This window comes from Heloderma suspectum, chromosome 1 (assembly GCF_057233095.1).
Source record: "Heloderma suspectum isolate Gila_16-S chromosome 1, 16-S_ref, whole genome shotgun sequence".
In the NCBI taxonomy this organism is placed as follows: domain Eukaryota; kingdom Metazoa; phylum Chordata; class Lepidosauria; order Squamata; family Helodermatidae; genus Heloderma; species Heloderma suspectum.
Window position 1 is genome coordinate 98,681,649 of NC_139458.1, and position 22,421 is coordinate 98,704,069.

At 42.0% G+C, this 22,421-nt stretch overlaps 1 protein-coding gene across 1 annotated transcript in view; it reads left to right on the forward strand.

The window, feature by feature from the left end:
- The window catches only part of NAV2 (neuron navigator 2), a 368,840-nt gene that overhangs the window by 140,413 nt on the left and 206,006 nt on the right, over positions 1 to 22,421 (forward strand). Inside the window, exons 4-7 of the mRNA XM_084852298.1 lie at positions 1,553 to 1,625; positions 6,249 to 6,546; positions 8,584 to 8,652; positions 14,873 to 15,030. Of these exons, the coding sequence (XP_084708424.1) occupies positions 1,553 to 1,625; positions 6,249 to 6,546; positions 8,584 to 8,652; positions 14,873 to 15,030 (598 nt within the window). The remainder of the gene's footprint in view (positions 1 to 1,552; positions 1,626 to 6,248; positions 6,547 to 8,583; positions 8,653 to 14,872; positions 15,031 to 22,421) is intronic.

Consider the following 22,421-nt stretch of genomic DNA (forward strand, 5'->3'; position numbering starts at 1 on the left):
ACACTACTATTTCTACTGCTTCACTGTGGGGAAGTGGACAGAGATAATCTCTGGTTATCATGAAAAAACTCCTGAAATTTTCTATAGTCCGCTTCATAAATATTCCAGTTCCATTCATCTTAGATGTAAAAGAGGCCCAGCATGAGAAACAGCAGTCATCTTCCGTAATCAGCTGCTATTCACAACATCTAGAGAATTATGTGAGTAAACATGCTGTGGATTCCAGTTGAGGTTTCCAGTTTCCTTTCTTGAATTCTACTGTCTCTATGGCTGGAAATTTCTACCAGCTGTCCCATGTAAGAGTAAACGGGAAACTTTCATCACATCAAACAAATATGGTGCCCCCTGTTTATTTTCTGCAGACCATGACAAGAAGCATTGAAAGTTATACTTAGGGTTCATTTGACCGGTGGTGTGGTACAGCTGGGAACACAAATCAGCTGTAGTTGTGTGGGAAGCCATTTTTTATGAGAGAGCTCCCTATGTGGTCCCAGCAATCTTAAATCGTGTCATGGGGCAGTATCCAACCTCTGTTGTTTTGGTTGCATTTGCAGGATCCATTGCTTGCACAACAGGGCTTTCACACTTCCAAAAATAACCCTGGAAATGAATGGAAACAATCATTTCCAGATTGGGACACGTCCGTGGAGCTTCCTTCTGTGATCTCTGCTGAACTGACCTGTTCCAGAAGCAAGTATTTCCACTCATTTCAAGTTATTTTTAGAAGCACAAAAGCGCCGTTACATGAGGGGGTGCTCCCATAAGCACATAGGCACAATAGGGTAGTACCCATGAAATCCATCCCCCAAATAAAGTTTTTGCTATTATAGTTAAAGCTCACCTGTGCCACAGGGGAAATACTCACATACAGCTTCCAATATGGTTTATGCTAGAGTTTTGTGAGGACAGGCCCTCATTGTCTTATTATTACAGTGGAGAGGGTTACATAAGCTGCCCCACATGTATGTAAATAGTGAGCTATGTAATGCTCAGGAGATGTCATGTTGGAGTAGTTGTTTGGAGAAAAGTAAATATATGTATGTATGTATGTATATATGTATATACTGTGTGTGTGTGTGTGTGTATATATATATATATATTAATAAATAATATAAAAAATAAAGTATTAAGCAAATTTGGCTAATGGGAGGTATCCAGTGGTGTGTGTCCACTAATGAAATGGCATCTATCAATGGAACAGATCTTCCCATACCCCTCCAAGATCTGCTTCAGGGTGTTGTGTAAAGGGGAGTGCAGGGGTGGAGTGAAGGGAAAGTCCCACAGCACAATGCTGGATTTGCCCAATGTAAGGAATTTTTCAGCATGAGCTTCTAAAGGCACAATCCTATGCATGTTTAGACAGAAAAAGGTCTTACAATTCCCAGCACTCCCCAGCCAGCATAGGTTGGAGGACTTTTTCTGTCTAAACATGCACAGGATTGTGTCTTAAGTAATAAAGACTTTATTTTGTGGCATGTATACAGTAGAATGAAGCCAAAACATTATTGCAATGCCTTTTCTTTCATGTCTTTTTATTCTCTCTCTCTCTAAGATTGAAAACATAGATGCGTGCCTGAGTTTTTTGGCTGCCAAAGGAATAAACATACAGGGACTATCTGCAGAAGGTGAGTCCACTTTCATAGCAAGTTTCATTTTGCCATGGGGGATTTTGCATTTGTGGTGCTTTGGTCTGGGACTGAAAGCATGCAGTGAAAATTTCAATAGCATTGTTAGACCTAGAAGACTGTCTGATAGATTATGGTTAACACTAGCAAATTATTGTTGTTGTTGTTGTTGTTGTTGTTATTAATTCAGCATCGATGTGCATATTTTTTATATAGTCCCTATACAAGAAGTCCCTGCCATATGGAATGTAAAATCTAAAATTCTCCACGGGAGAGGCAGAAAGAAGAAAGGAAGATGGAGATCTAAGTAAACCAACTGCTTGTATTTGGGCTTAGTTTTACTTAGGGATTAAGGTTAAGGGGTTGTGTTAAAAAAAAAAAGCCTCAAAGGTGAGTTCTGAGAAAGAATTTGAAGGATCAAATAGAGGAAGCATCATGAAGGTGTTCTGAAGTAGTTCTATGCATAAGGGGCAGGCAACAAGGCAGCAAGGATGGAGAATTTGAGAGAGAAGACATTTGAATGACTGACAGCGGGGAGCTAGAGAAGCAAAAGTTACAGACAGGGATATTTTGTTTGTTTGTTTGTTTGTTAAATGTATAGCCTGCCTTTCTGGCAGAAATGATGCTCAAGCCCATTTATCATTTATATTAGGGTATGACTGCAAAGAAATAGAGGACTTTGAAGGTAAGGAAGGCAAAAAAATGTGCTGGATGCTGGAGCAGAAACAAGCTAATGTAGGAATTTAAGGAAGGCTGTCACATGAGTGGAGCAATGAGAGGTGAAAGATTTTGGTAGCAGATAGCAGGCCAAGTTGTGACAATGGAAGACCGGAAAAGAGAAGGGAGGAGATGACCAGAGTGTGAACCAGAATTTTTGCCAAGAGGCCTGTATATGTAGAAAGGAAAACAGCACAACTTGATGACAGGACTGAATATGGCAAGCAAACCAGCAGAGGAATTTCCCTTCTTTTGGCTCAAGAGACAAGATGTCTGATGGACCTCATTCCAAAGAAAGGAATGATGTTCAGCAAGAACTCATAACATTCTTGCTGGATAGCAGTTCATGGTTATTAAAGAACTCCTAAATTTGCATGTTTTGTTGAAGTCATTAGAGTTGTTAGAATGCTCATTAATTAATATACTATAGTATAGATTTTTCCCCCAATTTTCACTTCAGTGTTTAAAAAATTAAACCTATTCTCCCTTTCTCTCTCCTTCTTCCTTCTCCTTTCTTCCATTTTTTTTCCTATGGTCAGAATGCACTCTTAGTTGGAGTATTCCAGTGAATAGTCACTTTTTCTTCCCTCCCTCCCACCATACCGTTTTTAGATAAAAATATTCCCCCTGCTTTCAGGCATATTGGAGTCCAATATAGTCCTGTGTCTGTCTCACTTAAGAATAAGTGTAAACAGGGGCTACCCTGATTATCCTCCTTGTAAGTCAATGCCATTTTCACTGTGACAGAATTAATGACTGTTTGTAAATGTATAAATGGGCTCCTTCATGGCATAGTGGTATATATTGGTATATTGGTATAGGATGCGTTTTTTTGTTTTAGTTCCTTTTGTTTTGTTTTGTTTTACTTTTTGCTTTATTAATTAAAAGCAAGGTGTAAAATTGGCTCTCATCCAGACATTGTGGGCACTGTTGATATGCAGATGGGTTGTACACATGGAACTGTCTCTGGCAGTCAGTAAGGAAACTTGTTTTCATCAGAGCTGTTGTGCACACAACAGGTAATAGTTGATTGGTCTGGCAGTGCAAAGTATTTGTTTGTTCATCTCAGTTCCAAGTTGCACGTTTACTTTCACTTGCATGTTTGCAAGTCGAAACAAATAAAAAGCCACCTTAGTAAATGGCAGTCATGTCTGCTACCGAGTGTTCTACCTTACACCTCCCTCACTATTCTCAGAGTTAGTGGTTGGATTTGCAAATACAAGTGAGACACTCTTGTTTTCTTCTTGGTCGTTTATCTGCAAGACAGGTTGCGTGAGCTTGGTTATCCTGCAAACAGTGCAGTTTTACTTGTGGATAAGGTAGCTTAAGTTACCTTGACAGCCAAAGCTGCAGCTCTTTCCTTGAGTTCACACCACTACTTGAGGATTATAGTGAATTTGAGATCACATTTGTATATGTCGGCTGCCAGAATGCTTAAATGGAAGATTAACAGCTCAGCAAAGCCCTCACAGCTGACATAGGAAAGATTTTCTTTTTCAGTAGTAGAATCCTGATTGCCAGCAAATGGAATTCCCTGGCTCTAAGCATTAAAACATCAAGTGCTGGGGAATCCCAGCTTCTTATGCCAATGGGCTAATTATGAAACTATGTTTCTAGCTGTCTTCTACTCTTACACTGATTATATTTATTCCTGAAGTAAGAGCACTAACTGGCAGACAAGGTCATACAAAATATGATTCTAAAATCAAAACAAGAGAGTCTAGAAATACAAAAAGTTGCTCTCTGTTTTTCTCTGAATGGGATAGGAGGGCTCACCCTTTTAAGATTGAGAGAGTGCTTCCTTCCAATTAAGGGCTGATTCACACATGCCTTCTGCATCATCAAAACTTGATGACTCTTGGCTGAGTGGTTCCACTGAAAAGCATTGTGTTTGGGGTTGATTTGAAATGGCATGAAAGTCCTGTCTGGGGATTTTTGAATAGAGAATGAACATTTTCGCATGCAATTGTATTCCTTCATAGTTCTTCCCCCCTCCCCCCACCCACTGTTCTCCCTTCGAGTTCAGTACTGAGCTTCTTAGCTAGCTTTTTGTGTGGCCTCCTTTGCTCCCAGTTGAGATTTGAGTGGTTTGTGTCTCTAAGCAAAACCAGATTAATTAAACAAAATGGGGGTAAAGGAAATTGAGGCAACGAAGACAACAGAAACCTCACAGCATGGAAGCTCCCAAACACCAGAATGAAAAAAGAAATGCCCTCTGCCTTTAAAATCAGAACATCTGGCAATATTTTGTTTTCAGCTTTAAAAAACAGCATTTTTTTGTGGCCAAAATGGAAATGATTGGGTTCTATACTCACGCCGTTGAAACTTTCTGCATATATATTTAAACAGACATACAAGACAGAAAGGACCAGTAAGAGGAAGTAATTCAGACTGTACTAGTCGGCAAAGTACAAAGAGGTTGATGTGCCCTCTGTGTACAAAGTCCAGTGGCAAGGTGCCAGGTGAATTACTTCAGTCCATCTCCTGAGATAAGAGAAAAAGAAATACATCTGTAGGGCTTATTTGAAACATAGTTTATTGTTGAGTTTTAAAAAAAAGAGCTAAAACCAGCACTCTACAAAGTCCAGTGATATTTTACTATTCCTTTTATGGGCCCTGGGCTTAATTTTTAGGGTATTGGTTTTATCTGTAATGTAATGTGACAGGGTTCAAGTGAATAGTAAGTCAGCATGGTTGAGAAACTGCAGGTAGTGTAGAATGCAGCAGCTAGGGGGGCTCACTGGGACATCCAGCGATGCTCATATAACATTTATGTTAAAAGAACTGCACTGGCTGCTCATTAGCAACTGAGCCATGTGCTAGGTTATGTTATTGTCATACAAAGCCCTAAACAACTTGGGACCAGGATACCAAGCAGACCACCTTCCCTTATATATACCCGGTCGACCTTTAGGATCATCAGAGGAGGCCTTGTTAGCATTCCAAAACTAAAGGAATGTCACCACGTAATGCCCTGACTACAGGCCTTCTCGGTGGTGGCGCCCACCCTTTGGAAAACCATCTGTCATGCAGTTTGGGAGGCAGAAAATGTGGTATCTTTTAAACACCTCCTGAAAACACACATGTTCACCCAGGCTTTCCCTGGACTGTAATTAAATTAATCATGCTGCTTCTTTTTGCTGCTCCTTATATTGTGTTTATTGTAATTAGAATTGTTTTTAAGGTTGTGTTTTTAATACTGTATTTTAAATGTGATTTTAATATTTATATGTGAACCACTGAGGGATTTTATTATATTTAGCAGTATATAAATATCACAAATAACGTGTTTTATAAATATCACAAATAATAAATACGAGTGAAAAATGATACAAACAAAAACGTTCCGTCAATTGAACACACAACATTGACTGATACTGTATATTCCTTCATTTATCTTGGTTATCTTTAACCCTTGATTTATACTTAAAAGTATTTGCCCTGATCCTGAAGTCAACCTGTATGGAACTCTGCATGTGCAGTTGGCCTGTATCTTCTGAAGGAACCTAGGAAAGGGAAACGTGTTTCTCCCCCTCCTCAGCAATAGGTCACAGTGTGAATTTGGAGTTAATTGTTGATCATACTAGCTCACTAAACCTTGTCTGCAGTGAATCATGTGCATGTATATCTTCTCTTAGGGGACAATATGTGTGTATGTTGTTGAGACAGCCTAGAATCACCCCCCTCCCCCCAAAAAAACCTCCCTTGGTGTTTTGTTTCTGCATGTGATAAATATCTAATTTATTTAGTGGCTGATGCCCAGTTTTAACCAAATGTGATAGCAATTCGTTTTGCAGAGAGTCTGTCAGTATTAAGAATAATGTTAAGGCTCAAACACAGGATTCTACTAGATGGGTAAAGTGCATTGGTTACTGATATAAATAACTTTTAAAATTTGCCTTGCAGAAATCAGGAATGGGAATTTAAAGGCCATTTTAGGCCTTTTCTTCAGTCTGTCACGATACAAGCAGCAGCAACAGCAGCCCCCAAAACAGCATTCACAGCACCTCCCACCCCAGCAGCCACCCACATCACCCCAGCAAGTAGGCTGTCCATCCCAGTGCCAGGTTGGGCTGCAAGAACTGCAGCAGCAGCAGCAACAGCAACAACAACAACTGGTGCCAGCTTCGCCCCCAACTCAGTTCCAACAGCCCCAGCAACCACCTCATCTCCAGTTAAAAGCACAACCAGAAATGCAGTCCAGGTGGGTTGTCTTCTCCAAAAGCTTATTTTCTGTTTCTCTGTTTTAAATGCCAAAATAGCATCTTACTTGGAAATCTTCGCATCTAGAAACATATGTATCTAGCAAAGATGAGCTAGCATCAGGAAGTCACATCGACTTTTAAAATGCCTGTATCAGAAGAAGATGGAACAAAAGAAAGCATCCTAGAAACAGAAGTTAGAAAAGCCGCAGCCAAGCTGACCAGCTGCTTGGCAGTGAGGTAGGAGCAGAAGGAACTAAATTCAGCCCCACCATTCCTCCTCCTGAACAGCTGTTCATGCAGTTACTGCTTTACTAACTGGGCTGTGCATGTGCAGCCTTGGCAACGAGATTGTGGGGAAAGGAACTGTGTGTGTGTGCTGCCGCGGCCACATGCACATGGGGCTCCTGCTAGGAATATGGAAGCAGGGACCAGCTTCCAGAAATATGTAAGGCCAGACTGGATTGGAGTGTCTGTGTGCAAATTCCAGTGTGGTTGCATTCACTGGTTGGAGAGTTCATCTTATGCTGCTTTACATAATTGAGTCTGCTTCGTGCTGCAGTCACAGTAAAATACATAGTACTCCATTAAAGATGAACTCTTATACTGTGTACCGATATACTGTCACAGTCAAACTGCGTTACAAAACTAATGCGGGATCTCCTAATCCCTGTTTTGCAGGAGATCCATGATCAGGTGGCCCAATGTCTTCTTTAAAGCCTAAAAGCACCTATAGGGAGAGGAAGAAAACTGGCTCCGGGCAATGGTGCCGGCCCTTTTTCTCCTGTGCCCAAGCTGGTGTTAGCTTTAAGTACCCGTTTTTTAAAATAGCTGATTTGGTGTGGTGAATCTATTAGGAAAATGATGCTGCCAGAAAGGGTTCAACACCCCTCTCTCAGTGCCACTTCCCTGAGTCCATACAGGGGCCCCAAGGTTGCTTTCTAATTGATGCTGGGAGATCTCATTTCCTCCATCACATGTAGATTGACTCTGATAAGTAGCTATTCCTTCAGTGCTTTCATTTGCTCCATGTACCATGCTCACTCAGTAAGCAGACTGCCCCCCTTCTTGTTTTTCCTTGTGAGCCAGTACAAAAATTGTGACTAAATCAGACCAAGACCTTAGCCCTGTTCAGGCATTCTGAACCTGAACAGGGTAAACGTGTAAAGAGAAGAAGTGCTCCCACCCTTCCCCTTTCCCTCATCACATTGTTTGCCCTCAACTCATGGAGGGTGACTGTCTGAAGAGGAGAGCCTCCTGTATCCATGGAGGCACTCCTGAGCTATATAACCCAACTTAATGACTTATTTTTGTGATCTTCTCTATAAATCATAAATGTTTTGAATAGCCAGATCTTAGTTTCGTAACAAAATTGCACCACATGATTTTGACTGGTTTGGATGGTACTTTCCCCAAATTGATGAAAATAAATGTTTTCATATATATTTTAAATACAGGAATCATAAATGTTGAGCTATAAATACACAATTTAAGGCCTGAATCTTGCATTACATTTCACATTTTATTCATGGTGATCTGCCGCAAGGTAATAATTCCATCACTTTTGCATGATGAAGTGTTCATTGAAATGCACCCTCATGTGGTGAAACCTGGTATTTACTGCAACAACAAAAATTCAACTGAAGGAAAGTCTGTTTGGCTTTCCATGTCAGCAGGAGAATCACCAAAATATGCTTGTTGGTGTGGTGAATATCAGACAGTCCTGTGGAAATTTTACCACTTCAAAGACGTCCATGTAGGCAGAATATACATTTGCCTGTGAAATTTCATATAAACCTTTTTGAGCCTGAAGTAAATTTGCTTGTGTGCTGTGCCTCTCTTACTGTCACTGCTTTGACAAACACAATAAAAGGTACAACGCCTGAGCATCTTATTGGGGTGAGGGGGATTATTTTTCTGTTCTGAAACATCTGGATGAATCTCTTTCCAAAAACCCTTGTCAGCTCAGTCGGTTAGTGTGTGAATGTTTATTCTTTACTCACTCGTATCTTCCACTTTTTTTCTTTCTTGTTGTACAGTGCATCACCCAGGGACTCATCTCAAAGCAAAATCATCCGATTCACTCTCGGTCAGAAAAAGACTTCTAGGTTAGCGTTTCTTCCTCTAATGCAAAGCATGGATAACCCTCCTTGCAAGAACCCCAGTTTGCATGTCTTAGGGTATACCTTACCAATGTTTTTACCTGTTGGTTTCAAACCAAATGTTTAAGAATAACCAGAGCAGAGAGAACAATTTTCTTCAATAATATTTATTACATTTATAGCTCACTGTATTCTGTGGGCTCAAAGCATCTTACAGCAATTCCATCTGTACCTATCCCTGTCCCGGATGAACTTGCAATTATAACCAGTATTACTAGCTTGGTGGTGAGTGTAGAGGTGCCCTAGGATAAGATTCGGAATCATTCATAATCTCAACTTAATAGCCCCCTTCATTTATAAATTGCATAATGGAGCATCATGGGGTTACCATGGAGCGGGACACACTGCTAGCCCCACTCCCGACATCGGGCATGCTGCTGACCCTTCTTTGATGTGGACATCTGAACTGATGAAGCCTGTGTGTGTGTCAGGGTTGTATCTAAGCCCATAGAGTCCCAAAGCAGCTCTGATTCTGAGGAAGAGAGGCAATTCGTGGGGGAGGAGCTTTCCCAGACTTCAGAGGCGCAGCTGGAGGGGGAGACCCCCCTGCTCACATCCCTGGGAGTGTCAGCGAACAAGGCGTGGAAAGGGAGGGACAACCTGAACTTTTAGACGTGAGGTGCAGATGCAGGCACAAGCGAGAGATGGCAGAGGCCGAGCTTCGGCACTCAGCCTGATTGGCTCGACATCAACAGCTGCGCCCAGAAGCATCATGGGAGAGGGGGAGATCTTCCCCTCCCGCCCCTTAAGTTCAGAGAATTGCTGCCCTTTTCCCAAATGGAGATCAACTGACGGTAGTTTCCCTTTGAACCCCTAGGTGGCTGTTCCGTTGTAGTTCTCTGAGTCTCTAGCAATTAGCATCTGTATGCCTCATTAGGATAAATGGAATTAAAGCCTTGGAAAGCAGCCCTTTTGTCCGAGTGTTGATTTGGCTATTGGAGTATTCAGTAGGCAACAGGAGAATCCTGACAGTGTGAACAGTTGCTTGTATGTAAGCTCCCACACAATCAGGACCCCCGCACAAATGGGCATCCCAATCATGTGGAAGTATGTGTGAGCAGCTGCGCATACAGGCTTCATCAGTTCAGTGACCCATTTCAGGCTCCGGGGTCCTGTTGAGTACAGGGGTTAGACCAATTGAGGAGATACTGATGCATCCAGATTCTCAGGATATAATCAACAAACAAGGGTTCAGTTCAAATAGGCAAGCTTAAGCACAGCAAGGGTGGAGTTCAAGGATGGTCATCATGAGGGAAAGTCCTGGAGCACAGTCAAACAAAGCCAAGGTCAAATACCGCTCAGAGAAATCAAGGAGTGGGTAGAACCAGGGTATGCTCCAAGTCAAGCTCCAAGCCAGATACAGTCAGCTTGTATGTGTCAAGGGCTCCTTGGAGGGCTCTCTCAGTCTAATCCAGTAGCCAAGTCCAGACACAGACAAAGGGATTCTTTTCAAAGCTTTATTCTTCTTTTACAGCTTAATAACTCTACAGGTAGCAACTAGATCTGAGCAGCAGCATTCCTATGCCCTAAGTTGGAACAGTTGGTCCCCGTTTGAAAGACAATTACTGGCAGACCCCTGAATATAAGGACTAGGGAGAATCCCTCCCCTTTTCCCTTGGATCCTCTGGGCGCAACCGTTCTTTGAGCGCCAACCGGGCGCTACGCCTCCTTTCCGCGCTCTTCATTTGGCGCCGCTCTCAGAACTGGGGTGGCTTCAGAACTGGAGTTTTCAAAATTGGAGGATGGCAGTGTGACCTTCTCCTGATGCAGGGGAGCTGTCCCAGGAGCTCTTCTAGGGCTGAGAGGACTATTCCTGAGAACTGGGAATTGGAACCCTGGATCATGACAACCAGATGTGCATGCTAACACATGGATGTCTAGCAGTGCAGCCTGCTCTGTGGTAATCACATGATGCTCCCTTCACATAATTAATGCATGGAGGGGTTTCAAATGACAGTGTAATTCTTGTGAATTTTTCATTTTTGCAAAGTAAAATTATTGGTTTGGGGAATCTCCCCTTCCCCATGCTTTAACTTCCTTTCTAATTACTGTTTATCACTGATGCTTCTAAAGTCCAACTAGCCTCCTCAAGGGCAATAAAGAGTAGTGAGCGTGTCTATTGTGTCAGAGGATGGAATGCAGCACTGTAGATGTCATCTCTGTTCCTGAAACAGGGAATATCTAATCTCCCTGAGAATGAATAATAGGTGTTTCAGTTCATTCGTTCTCCTCTAAGACACAGCATTCTGACTCCTACGAGCATCTCACCACAGCACTTCAAAATGCTGTTCCAATTTTTATTAATACCTGCAGTATTTATCATAGATTTTCTTATGATGAAATTTACTCTTCCCATGCTGTCCTATGTACTTTATTAGGAATACCCCTATAGCTCTGCATTATATAAGGCACCACTGTACCCCTTTTTGTGAACAAACTGTAACGCATTACTTTTGCTCTGCAATTTAGTTTTTCACCTCCCAGTATTCCATTCTTTCTTTGGTACAGGTAATAACAAGATTTTGTTCCCTGTACCCTGTCCTTTCTTTCATCTCAAGCTTCATTATTTCCCATGTGGCATAGTGGTTAGAGTCTTGGACTGGGATTTGAGTGATCCAGGTTCTCATCCCCACTTGGCCATGAAGTTTACTGGGTGACTTTGGGTCAGTCACTGACTCTCAGCCTGTGAGGTTGTCACAGGGTTGTTGAAATGGAGAGGAGGGGGACTGTGGGTTCCTTGCAAGAGGAAAAAAGGTGGAAGATAAATGTAATAATAAATAAAGTAAAACAAAACATATATCTATATTTAGATTCTCTTACCTATGCCTGCCTCAGCCTTGTAAGTCAACAACTTCATGCTCAGTATTTAATGCCAAGATGTGGGAGATGCAGGTGTAGTCTCCTCAACTTAACCCCCCCCCTGAAATGCAGGTGTGGAAGGGATGGATGCAAATTTGATTGACGCCAGTGGCAGGGTGTGCACTTCATGTGGTCCATTTTTCTCGATCAAATTCACCTTCCCCTTTTCTGCTTTTCTCCTTCCTCTATCTTTCCCCTACAAGGAGACCCTCTGTCTTTTACTGAGGCTTTTGTCAAGAATGTACAAGGCTGACAGTTTCTAGAACTGCTGATCAATTTGGAAACAACCCACCAAGAAGACCTCCAGAGAAAACAACCATGTTCTTGCACAATCTTTTGGGAAGAGAGTCCCCTTTGCGTGGATTGTTGTTTCTCCCCCCCCCCCATCCTCACACTCTATTCACTTGCACTTTTCCGCCTGCCAAAAATGATGCAGCAGAAAAGGATGGGGGTTGGAGGACACTGCACAGCACACTTGCCTGCCAAATTTCAAGCATAACTTCTAAGTGTTGTTACTGACTTGCATGCCTCTTTGTCCACTCCACTCCAATCTCTGCCAGTCATTGCCTTCAAAAGAATAACTGTACGTCTAGAAAACCAGGAAGTTCAAATTTATCAGGCTTCAATAGCTTCAGAGTTTGGGGTAAAATATTAAAAAATATTTTGTTAATCTTTGCTTATGATAAAATTAATTTTTCCCTCATATCTGCATCTTTCTATTTTCTCTCTCTCTCTCTCCTGTGAAACATTGAATGATGGGATGCTTTGGGAGATTGTTTTGAGCAAAACTGGGTAATATTTTGTATTCTTTTAATTAACAAAAAATCTGTCCATACTGTATTGATATATGAGAATGGTCAACACAACACTTTTTTTCATTGACAGTTCTTTGGTATTTATTTATTCAAAAATATTTTAGGCCATTTTAAAAGTGGAACCCTCCCTTATACAGTATTGCTGTATTAGATGGATACAAATACTATATTTTCTTTTGCTTAGAATGAAATGCCTGAACATTCTCTTGTTTAATTCCTACACAAGTATTTATATTTATCTACTGACACATAATCAACCCTGTCTTCTGAGTCTAGCCATATCTGGGTTCTCATAATGGAGGATCCCTTTATCTGGTTTTGATACTTCGTATCAGAAATCGTAATAAGGGAGGTATCCTGAAGTACCCCAGAAGCAATGAAGGGAGAGAAGGACTAGAACAAATACACTGTGTGGCTCTCTGTGTAAGGTGATTAAACTTCAGTCCATGCAATGCAAGAGCTGTTTCTCTTTACCTTTCAGCCAGCATGCGTTCTGCTTGGAGGCTCTTGCCCTGTCAATGTCAGGTCTTTCACAAAAGCATGAAGAGTGTTAGAGAGTGTTATTCATTTTCCTTAGCTTTCCTCCTGGGTTTCCCCTCACTCTTCCATTGTAGCCTTTCTTTGGGATGCTTCTGTATCAAGGGCTCTGTGTGTGTATTTGTGATGACTGCCAAATGCAATTTTCTGGTGTTCCTCCTGCTGTCATTTCGTAGGTTCTCCTTCAGAAGCATTTGAGAAGGGTTTGTCTTTGGGGATGCAAGAGAGCAAGCCCCATTTAATTCTATGTTTTAGTTGTCAGCGGTAATGGGGATCTGAATATATTGAGTTGTACTTGAACTTGCCACCTCTAAACTCTGAAAGCATGTGCATGCATCTGCTAACGCTTACGTGTTCTTCTCCCCATCTCTCCCCATTTCCCCTGGTTATGTTATGAATTTGTTGGGAAGAAAGCACTGTTAACTCTCTTCCCCCACCCCCAATCCTAAAGGTGCCCTTGGAGTAACAAAGGTTTGTAATGTTGCTGATCAGATAGGAATTCTGTCAGTAGGAAATTATATACTAATAAACACTGCAATTGGCATGAACTTAGTGGTTTTAGGGTTTACTTCAAGCACTTTGAGTTCTGTATTAAGCAAGTAAAACAACAGTAAACCAATTTAACTCCTGAGAATACAGATATGAATAAGTTGCTACTTTACATGAAGGGCCCTAGCCACAGGGAACTTCTGCACAAACCACTGTGAGATTCATATGACTTATATGGAAGTTGTATGATGGGCTGGTGCAGGAGACATTCTAGGTAGATTGTACCAAAGGTTAGCTGCTTCAATTTTTAACCCTTAAAATGAACACCACTAGATAACAATATGTTGAAAGACGTCTGCAACGTTCTGTCTAGAACACTGTTTTTCATTGTTGGTTTCATTGCATTCTGTGTATTTTGATTCATAAATATGTATGTTGGCTAAACATTTAAACATCAAAGTGGCAGTCTGACTAAAGATGTTTAAGATTATGCTGCATAGCTAAAATCTAGAGCCCTGAATGGCAATTCTGTGCTCTGGACTTTGGGGATGTAATACAGGTATAGCACTAGCTAAAAGACTGGCAGTGGGCATTGTCTATGTTTCTGAAGACTTACTGGGTTGTGTGACACATGCTTATTTCATGTGCATACATGTCAATGGGCTTGTTTTAGGATTTGATGCTCTTGGTTGTAGCCTATGGGTGTAATCTACCACATAGTTATGCCTACCTGAAGTCAATGTGACTTCATGCACCATGTTTCAACCTACGTATCCAGATACAGACACTGTAACTGTTTCTTTTGATTGCCCAGTCTGTGAGATTCAATTCAGAAAAGGTGTCCCCACCTAATGTTTCAAGCATGTTTTCTTCCACAAGTAAGAGAGTGAACTCAGCAAAGCTCAGTTTGAAGACACAATTTTTTTATTGGTGTCTGGATGCTAAAGCAATAGGCACACTGTCTATGTTCAGACCTGATATGAAGCCTAGGAGCTTGACCTTTCAAGGAGGCTAAAATTGGGGTTGCTTATAGCAGAATGTTTCAATATTCACAATTAGCCAAGTACCTAGATTGAAATTTGATGCCTAGTCATTCTGGATTACCTTTCAGTAATTTGTTGCTCCCTAATTAAGCAGTTCCTCAATGATGTGGGAACTCCAATACATAAGAAAAGGCTTATTAGTTCACTGCAGTGGAGTGAGCAGTTCCATGTGTACAATCTTTGTCTGATGAGAGCTGCTTTCTCCATTGAAAACCCTTGCACTGGAGCTGCTTTCTCCATTAAAAACCCTTGCACTGGAGCTGCATATGAGTATGAGAGCACACATGGAGCTCTACTCTGGGCCAGTTGTCTTTTATGGGATGTAAACCCTCCCCAAATTTGACATGAATTTAATTTGAATCTGTGCATGTGTTTTGGGAGCAACATGTTTGCTTATTTTATTTTTTTTAACCTTGAAAACAGACTTCCAGGTCCTACCACGAGGGTTTCAGCTGCAGGCAGCGAAGCAAAAACTCGTGGTCCAGTTAGTGCCAACAACCGGCGCAGCCAGAGCTTTAACAACTATGATAAATCCAAACCCACAAGCCCACCATCCCTTCTATCAAATAGCAATGAGAAAGGTAAGTGAACTGAAGCATTTATTATTGTGTCCCATATACTATTCTCAAAAGCTAAATATCTATCTGGCCATCTTTCTTTCTTTTTTTATAAATGCTGTAAATATAGGGGCATGGCACAACCAAAGTAAACCATAAACGTGCTTAACTTTGGCTGGATTGTGCCCATAGGCCCTTCCATAAAACAGTTCTTGGTCTGATGAACTTTTATAGAAATCACAGGGAGTTTTCTTTGTGTGTGTATGTGATCTTTTGTATGTGTTCCTGTATCCTGTAGAGTTCTGATGGTCTCCTGGTTTCATTAGAAAGTTTCCCCAGATTTTCTTAAATAGAGGACAAAAAAATATGCTACACATAAAATTTTGTATGTGCACTTGGACTGAACATGCACATATTTCACATTGATATTTTTATATTCATTGCATGTGGTGGGAGAGAACAGGTGGGACTCCACAAATACTTGAAAGTCAGAGAAAGATTGTCTTGAATAACCAGGAAACCATGATCCCCAATACATTCCCATTGGAGGAAGTCAATGGGTGGGTTTGGCTGCATGGTCGGAGCCTGATCAACTGTATCAGAGATTGGCAAGGATTTTTCCACCGGTTGCGTCCTCCCTTTCCCAGCTGAAGGATGTCATCTGCTTTGTGGGCACTTTGGAACAGTGCACTGTCTTCGCTCCTTCTGCTTGTGATCCATTATGGTACTTCATTCCAAATCATTCCCCCCAAGAACCTCCATGCTAAGCCCAAACAAATGTTTGCATATGTTGGGAGATCCATGAGGGAAAGCAGCTTTGGAGGCAGCTGAAGCAGAGCAGTGCTGGCTGGGAAAAGAGTTCAGCATCCCCTCAACACCTCTCCCCACTGCTTACCTGCTTCATATCGTCACCTCCCAAAGTGGTTTTGACAGAACAACAGGGCCACTGGGTATGAGCTACATACATTTGGAGTTTACTATCTAGTTCCTGTTGTCAAAGGAGGGGCAAGGGCACCCTCCTTTATAGATGACATTCAAGGAGGGCTGCGAAGGAATTATTCCTACTCTTAGCCCTGCTGAATCTCTGAACCCTGTTTTGTTCCATTGTTCTACTTTGCTTCTAGAGAAAAAGATAAGTGAAGCCTTGAATGGTATGTGCATAGCATTTGCTCTTTGAAACCAGCTGGCTGCAGCCATGAAATATATATTCCTTGTTCAGCATAATTGAAGCAAATCCCCTTGTTGTTCTGTAACCTTTCCCATCAATGCATACGCATGCATACAAACAATTTCAATGAAAATCCTGTTGCCCTGGCATCCATGTAATGTTTGCTTTGTTGCTTAGAAGGCAGCATCAGTCCAAGGGAAGTGGGAGCTGAAAATAAGCTACTAAGAAGAAACATATTTTTGATTAACAGGAACAGAAAAAATAATCAGTGAAGGCATCCCCAGTGTTGGTGTATATGATGTACCCTATCCTCTCCTCTACTTTCCATAGCAAAGGTGAAGGGTACGATTTAAATTTAATTTCAAGGATCATTGGATACAGGCTTGACAGCTGGAAACATGCTGTAGCTTTATAAATGGTACTGAAAAATAAGGCATCTCATTATGAATGCCAAATACAGCATTTTCCTAAGAGGTGGAATTATGCTTATTGAAAATGGTCCTTTCACCTAACTTAAACCACTTGATCAGATACTCAAAACATGACTTGGTGCCTTAGAAACTGTGCTGTATCACAGTTTAAGAGTATATGAAAATAGCTCGCCTTGTAGGTTTCCCTAAAACAAAAAGTTTTCAGGCAGCTTACAGAATAAAAGCAAACCAGCTTTTTAAAAAAACCAAATAGAGTAATACAATAAAATGTGAGGCAGCATTAAAACTCCAAACTGCAATCAAAAACAAAGAGTAGAGGATAAAACATAAAGGCTTAAACTGATTTAAAAGCAAGAGCTAGATTTAAAGGTTATGGAATGATTAGTTTGTTCCTCATAAAGCCAGGCAGTCTATATTCATGGCTTTGGTCTACTAAAATGGGAGGGGCTATAGCTAAGTGTGACAAAGCCCCTGCTTGGCATGCAGAAGGCTCCAGGTTTGATCTCTGGCATCTCCAGGTAGGGCTGGGAAAATTCCTGCCTGGAACCCTGTGGAGCCACAGCCAGTCAGCGTCAACGATACTGGGCCAGATGGACCAATCATCTGAATCTGTCTAAGGTCGTTTCCTACGTCCCTAATGTTATCAGGCCCAGGTTTTCTTTCCCATTAATGATTACTGTAATTAATGTAATTCATTAATGAGTTCTGTAATTATCTGGCTCTTCATACTTGGGATTTGCTTCTTTTTTCTTGTAATAGTTGGGGGAGCTTCAAATCATCAGCACAATAATACCAATGACATACCGTGGACAGAGTATCTGGCAGGAGCTCTTCGGACGGTGCATTGCAACACCCACCCTCTGGAACGCTTTGCCAATTGGCATTAGACAGCCCCCCACAGTTCTGACATTTAGACCTCTTCTTAAAATTGATCTCTTCACTCAGGCTTTCCCTGAAGTGTGACCTAGGAAGGTATGTTTGTAGCACACAGTAGAGCGTGCAGTTTTACTGCTGATCAATTTTGTATTGTGTTGTTATACTTTATTGTTGTTCTGATTCCATTGCATTTTATGTTCACTGCTTTGATGCAGTATATAAATTTGAGTAATAAATAAATAATAAATGCATGCTTACTCAGAAGACCTGCTCACAGGTGAATTATACATAGGATTACAGCACCAGGCTTTAATCCCTGCTCAGTTGTCAGCCATGAAACTCACCGGGTGACTTTGGACTAGTCACTGTCCTAATTTACATTATCCCATGAATGTTGTGAGAACTTGCCATGTGAACTCCGCTGAGCTTCTTGAATGAAAGGTACTAATGTGAAAGACAGCAGGAAAATGACTCTTTCATTCCTCCAGTCCTTTAAAAGAAGGGATTAGATTAAACGGTTGTTAGCTACTGAAGCTAATCAAGACAAGAAAGTATCTTTCATTGGATGTTCAGGTAAAGTCAGGTACTGTCCTCAGCTAGTGGCCATATGTAGAAAGATGAAATGCAGAGGAAAGTAAAATATGTACCTTCCTGAGATGTTGCTGCCACCTAGTGAGAAAGACTGATAACTTCTTCAGGTACTATAATATTCAGTGGTTGGATAGCATTTCCCAACCTGGTGAACTACTATTTCCATCATCCCTCTAGCCGGCGTGGCTGACTGCAGGGCACCGGGTTGGAGAAGGTGCATCATCCTGTTTGTGAATACTGTGTATACAGAATGAAGGATCTTGTTTAGTTTTAAATCACGAAATACCTGTAATTAGTCCTGTGAAGTGTGATTTTCCTCTATCCTCACACTCTTGATTTTTCAAAATTTGTATCATTACTGCATTTTCAAGTGATTTCATATGGAATGAGACTGCCTGTTGATACAAGATCAGTGAAAGCTTGTTAGGGTGCAGTCCTGTTGGGGCAGGCAGCCTCCTCTGAACTCAGAGGCAACCACCTATCCAATGTAGGGCAGGAGAAGTGCAGAGGGGATCGTCCCTTCCACACTTCATGTCAGGAGCAGCCTAGCTGCCTCTTGCAGCCCCCGCCAACTCAGGACACAGACAACAAGGAATTCTTTCCGAGACTTTATTCCTTTATTACTTTATGACTCTTTCAGATACTAATCACTAGCGACAAAGCAAGGAACAGCACTGGGGAAAGACAGCAGAGTAGCCTAAGCTCCAGGTAAGGCAGTTGGTCCCTGTTTGAAGGAGAACCACGGGAAGACCCTGGACTTATGGGCTAGCGAGAGATCCTCCCTCTTTCCCTTAGGTCCTCGGGACGCAACCATTGTTTGCGCACCAAATGAGCAGTAAGCCTCCTTTATGCGCCCTCCATCTGTCGTCGCTCCCTGCGTCTGCGCCGAGTGTCCAGCAAGCCCCCCTCCAGCGCTCTCTCACTGCCAGGGTCACTATCTATCCCAGGAATGCTGGCAGGAAGAATCTCTTCCAGCTGCTGCGCTTGTGAGAGATGAGCAACCTCCTCTCCCATGGATTGCTGTTCTTGCTCAGAATCAGAACTGCTCTGGGGCTCTATTGGCTCAGTTTCCACCGTGACACTTCAGCCACCCTGCATGTGGGACTTGGAGCACAGGAAGCAGCAGTTGGACAACACATAGGATGTATTCTACCGGCATTTCCGACTTCCCCACCCCGACACGCCCCCAGGAACATCCCGTTCCTGCTCTGTGCTCCTCTTCTGAGCGCAGAGTGCAGGGCCATTCCCCGCTGCCTACAAGGCAGCGCAGGAGGGGGTGGAGGTCAGTTCTCAGGGAACTGACCTCGGAGCATGGGCCCTGAGGTCGGTTCCTGAGAACCAATCTATCCTATGGCCATCTAACCGCTTACTAGTGGCCATAGGATTGCGCCCTTAGTAGGAGTGCACGAAAGCCACTTACCTGGTCTCGCAGCTTTTCGTGGTGGGGGGGAGGCGCTTCGCTGCTCTCCCCCCAAAGTTCAGGCCAGGGGGGGAGGCTTCCCGCCTCGCCCGGCCGAAATTCAGGCCGGGAGGGAGGCTTCCTGCCTCGCCCAGCCGAAATTCAGGCCAGGGGGGAGGCTTTCCGCCTCGCCCGGCCGCGAAATAAAAAGTTAAAAAAAAAACACGCCCCCGTGATAGGCTACGTGACGATTAATGTAGCCTGTCACGGCTAGATCTGCAAAGTCAGCCGTGATAAGCTACGTAAATCGTCACATAGCCTATCACGGCTGACTTAAAAAAAAAAAAAAAAAGCGCGTACGCTAATGGCGGCCTCCATAGGGAGCCGCCATTCGCATTCCTTATTTGGTCGCCGTAGTCTACGTAATCTTTACGTAGACTACAGCGACCAAAAAAGGAACGTGAATGGCGGCTCCCTATGGGGGCCGCCATTAGCCCTACGTGCTTTTTTTTTTTTTAAGTCACCCGTGATAGGCTACGTGACGATTTACGTAGCCTATCACGGCTGACTTTGCAAATCTAGCCGTGATAGGCTACGTTAATCGTCACGTAGCCTATCACGGGGGCGTTTTTGTTTGTTTTTTACTTTTATTGGAGCGGCGGCCGGTTGAAAGACCGGCTGCCGCCTTCGCCCCTGACGAAGACCCGACGAACCGCCGCCGGGACCCGCCGCCGGGAGGGACATTCGGGAAAGGTAAGTCCCGTCCCGGGGGGGTGCGGGGTGGGGGGGGGTGCGGAGAATTTCTCCCCGAAACTTCTTCGGGGGGCCGAACACGTTGGCGCTCGGCCCCCCGAAGTTTCAGGGAGAAATTCTCCGCCATCCCTAGATACTATATTTTGTGGAATGGCTGGGATAAGGCCATTCTGGGGTTCTCAACTTTTGCTTTTTGAGCATTTGTAAAAACTTGGAAGAGAGTGATTAGGTACTGTTGTGTTTGTTACCTTTTAGCAAGGGTAGAGAAGCAGCATGACTTTGGGAGCAGTGATACAACTAGGGATGGGCAGACAAGCCATGTTCAAATCTCCAAGATTCTCTGTACATCAGCTTGATGCTTGTCTCTCTTCGATTTGCGCTCACATTTGCATTCCCTGTTTGTTTTATGCAAACAGGGAAATTGCACAAAATGAACATGATCAAATTTGAAAATTACACAAACCTCAGATTTGTGCAAATTTCTAAATTTGCACAAATTTTCCCCATAAACTATTTCCCCGTAAAATGGCACATTTTTAAAGTTGCGCGATTGCGAACTTTTTCTCATCAATATTTCTCAAACACAAGCTTTTGAGAATTTGTGAACATTTTCAGAGAACATGGTCTCCTCCCCATGCTTGTGTTCAGGGTTGCGAAAAGTGAATGTGAGCATAAACCAAAGTCTTGAACATCCCTATGTGCAACCCCACTGCCCCTTTTACTCACTAGGCTTTTTATAGCTATGCTCACCCTGTTCATAGAATCATAGAATAGTGGGGTTCGAAGGGGCCTACAAGACCATCGAGTCCAACCCCCTGCTCAATGCCAGATTACTCATTATTTATATTAGTAATGTGTGCATAGGGCTTGTGAGGATTGTTGTTGTTTTATGCATATCCCCACTTTTTGGCAGTTAAAATGTATTATATTCTTCTACTTCTTCAAAAACCCAGTGGGATCAATTCTTTCTTCTTTTTTACTCTTAATTTAAGCTTTCCTTATAATAGAAATACAAAAAAATTAATAATTTATCAATTTGCAATCAGTATGTAATCTTTGTTTTGATATGAAAATAAAGTAGAGGACAGAGTAAGTAGCTCACAATATTGTTGTTACTATTTTATTGTGGATTTTACTGTTGTTAGTCACCTTGAGCATTTTATGGAAAGATGGGGCACAAATGTAATAAATAAATAAGAAGGAACTACTTACTGCAGTGTAAAACATTTAAAAAAGGGGACCATATTTTTATCAATCTGATCTATAGAATTATTGTGATTAATGGAACTCTTTGATTTCCAGTGGAGCAACATGAGCGTTTTAGACATAAGAAAGCTTCTACAGAGTCAACATTGTTTGGGTTCAAACAACCTGCAAATAGAGGGGAAATTTTCTACAATTGCCTGAATAAATGCAATTGATTGATTGTACTGTAGCCCAAGCCATACCAATATAGAGAAAAGCATCCATCCAAATATGGTACAGCCAATGGCAACCCCACAACATAGATGAACAAGCTTTCATAATACCACATCTCCATCATTTATCAGAAATTGAAATCCCTCTAGAAGAGAAGCTTTACCAGTGCCCAGTGTCCTCTGTTCATTATTTCTGAACATTATTTCTTTATGCACAGATCTCCTTGCAAATGAATAGAAACCCAATGAACAATTTTGTATACAGCAACATTGTGTCATCACCCTTCTTTGTTTAAAATGTTGTATTCATTTTCACTATAATTAGCAACTTTATAATAGCATTAGCAGTTTAGGCATTATGTTTTGATATGAATTGTTGCACTTCTTGGCATTTTAAAAGTGTTTTTTGTTCTGTTTTTTGTAATGGCCAAGCAACTGAACGTAGCTCTAATTACAGTGTAGTGTTACGAAGAAATGATGAAGCATTCAAGCTTGTGATTTCTGCTGTCACCCGCATGCCTTGGTGTAATTAAAACCTTGTAATTCACATCTGAATTGTCACTGTCACTTAGCCATTGCTTATCTAAATGTACCCCCTGTCTGGTTTTTCTCTTACATGTGAGCCTGTGAATAAACCACAGCATAAAAAACATCTGCCCCCTGGACAAGGTCATTGTTAACTCTTCTTAATTACTTGAGACTTTTCCCGTACAATCTAAACAAACATACACTATCTATGCAGAAACCTAACATTCATTGTTCTGCATATTGTCCCTTGG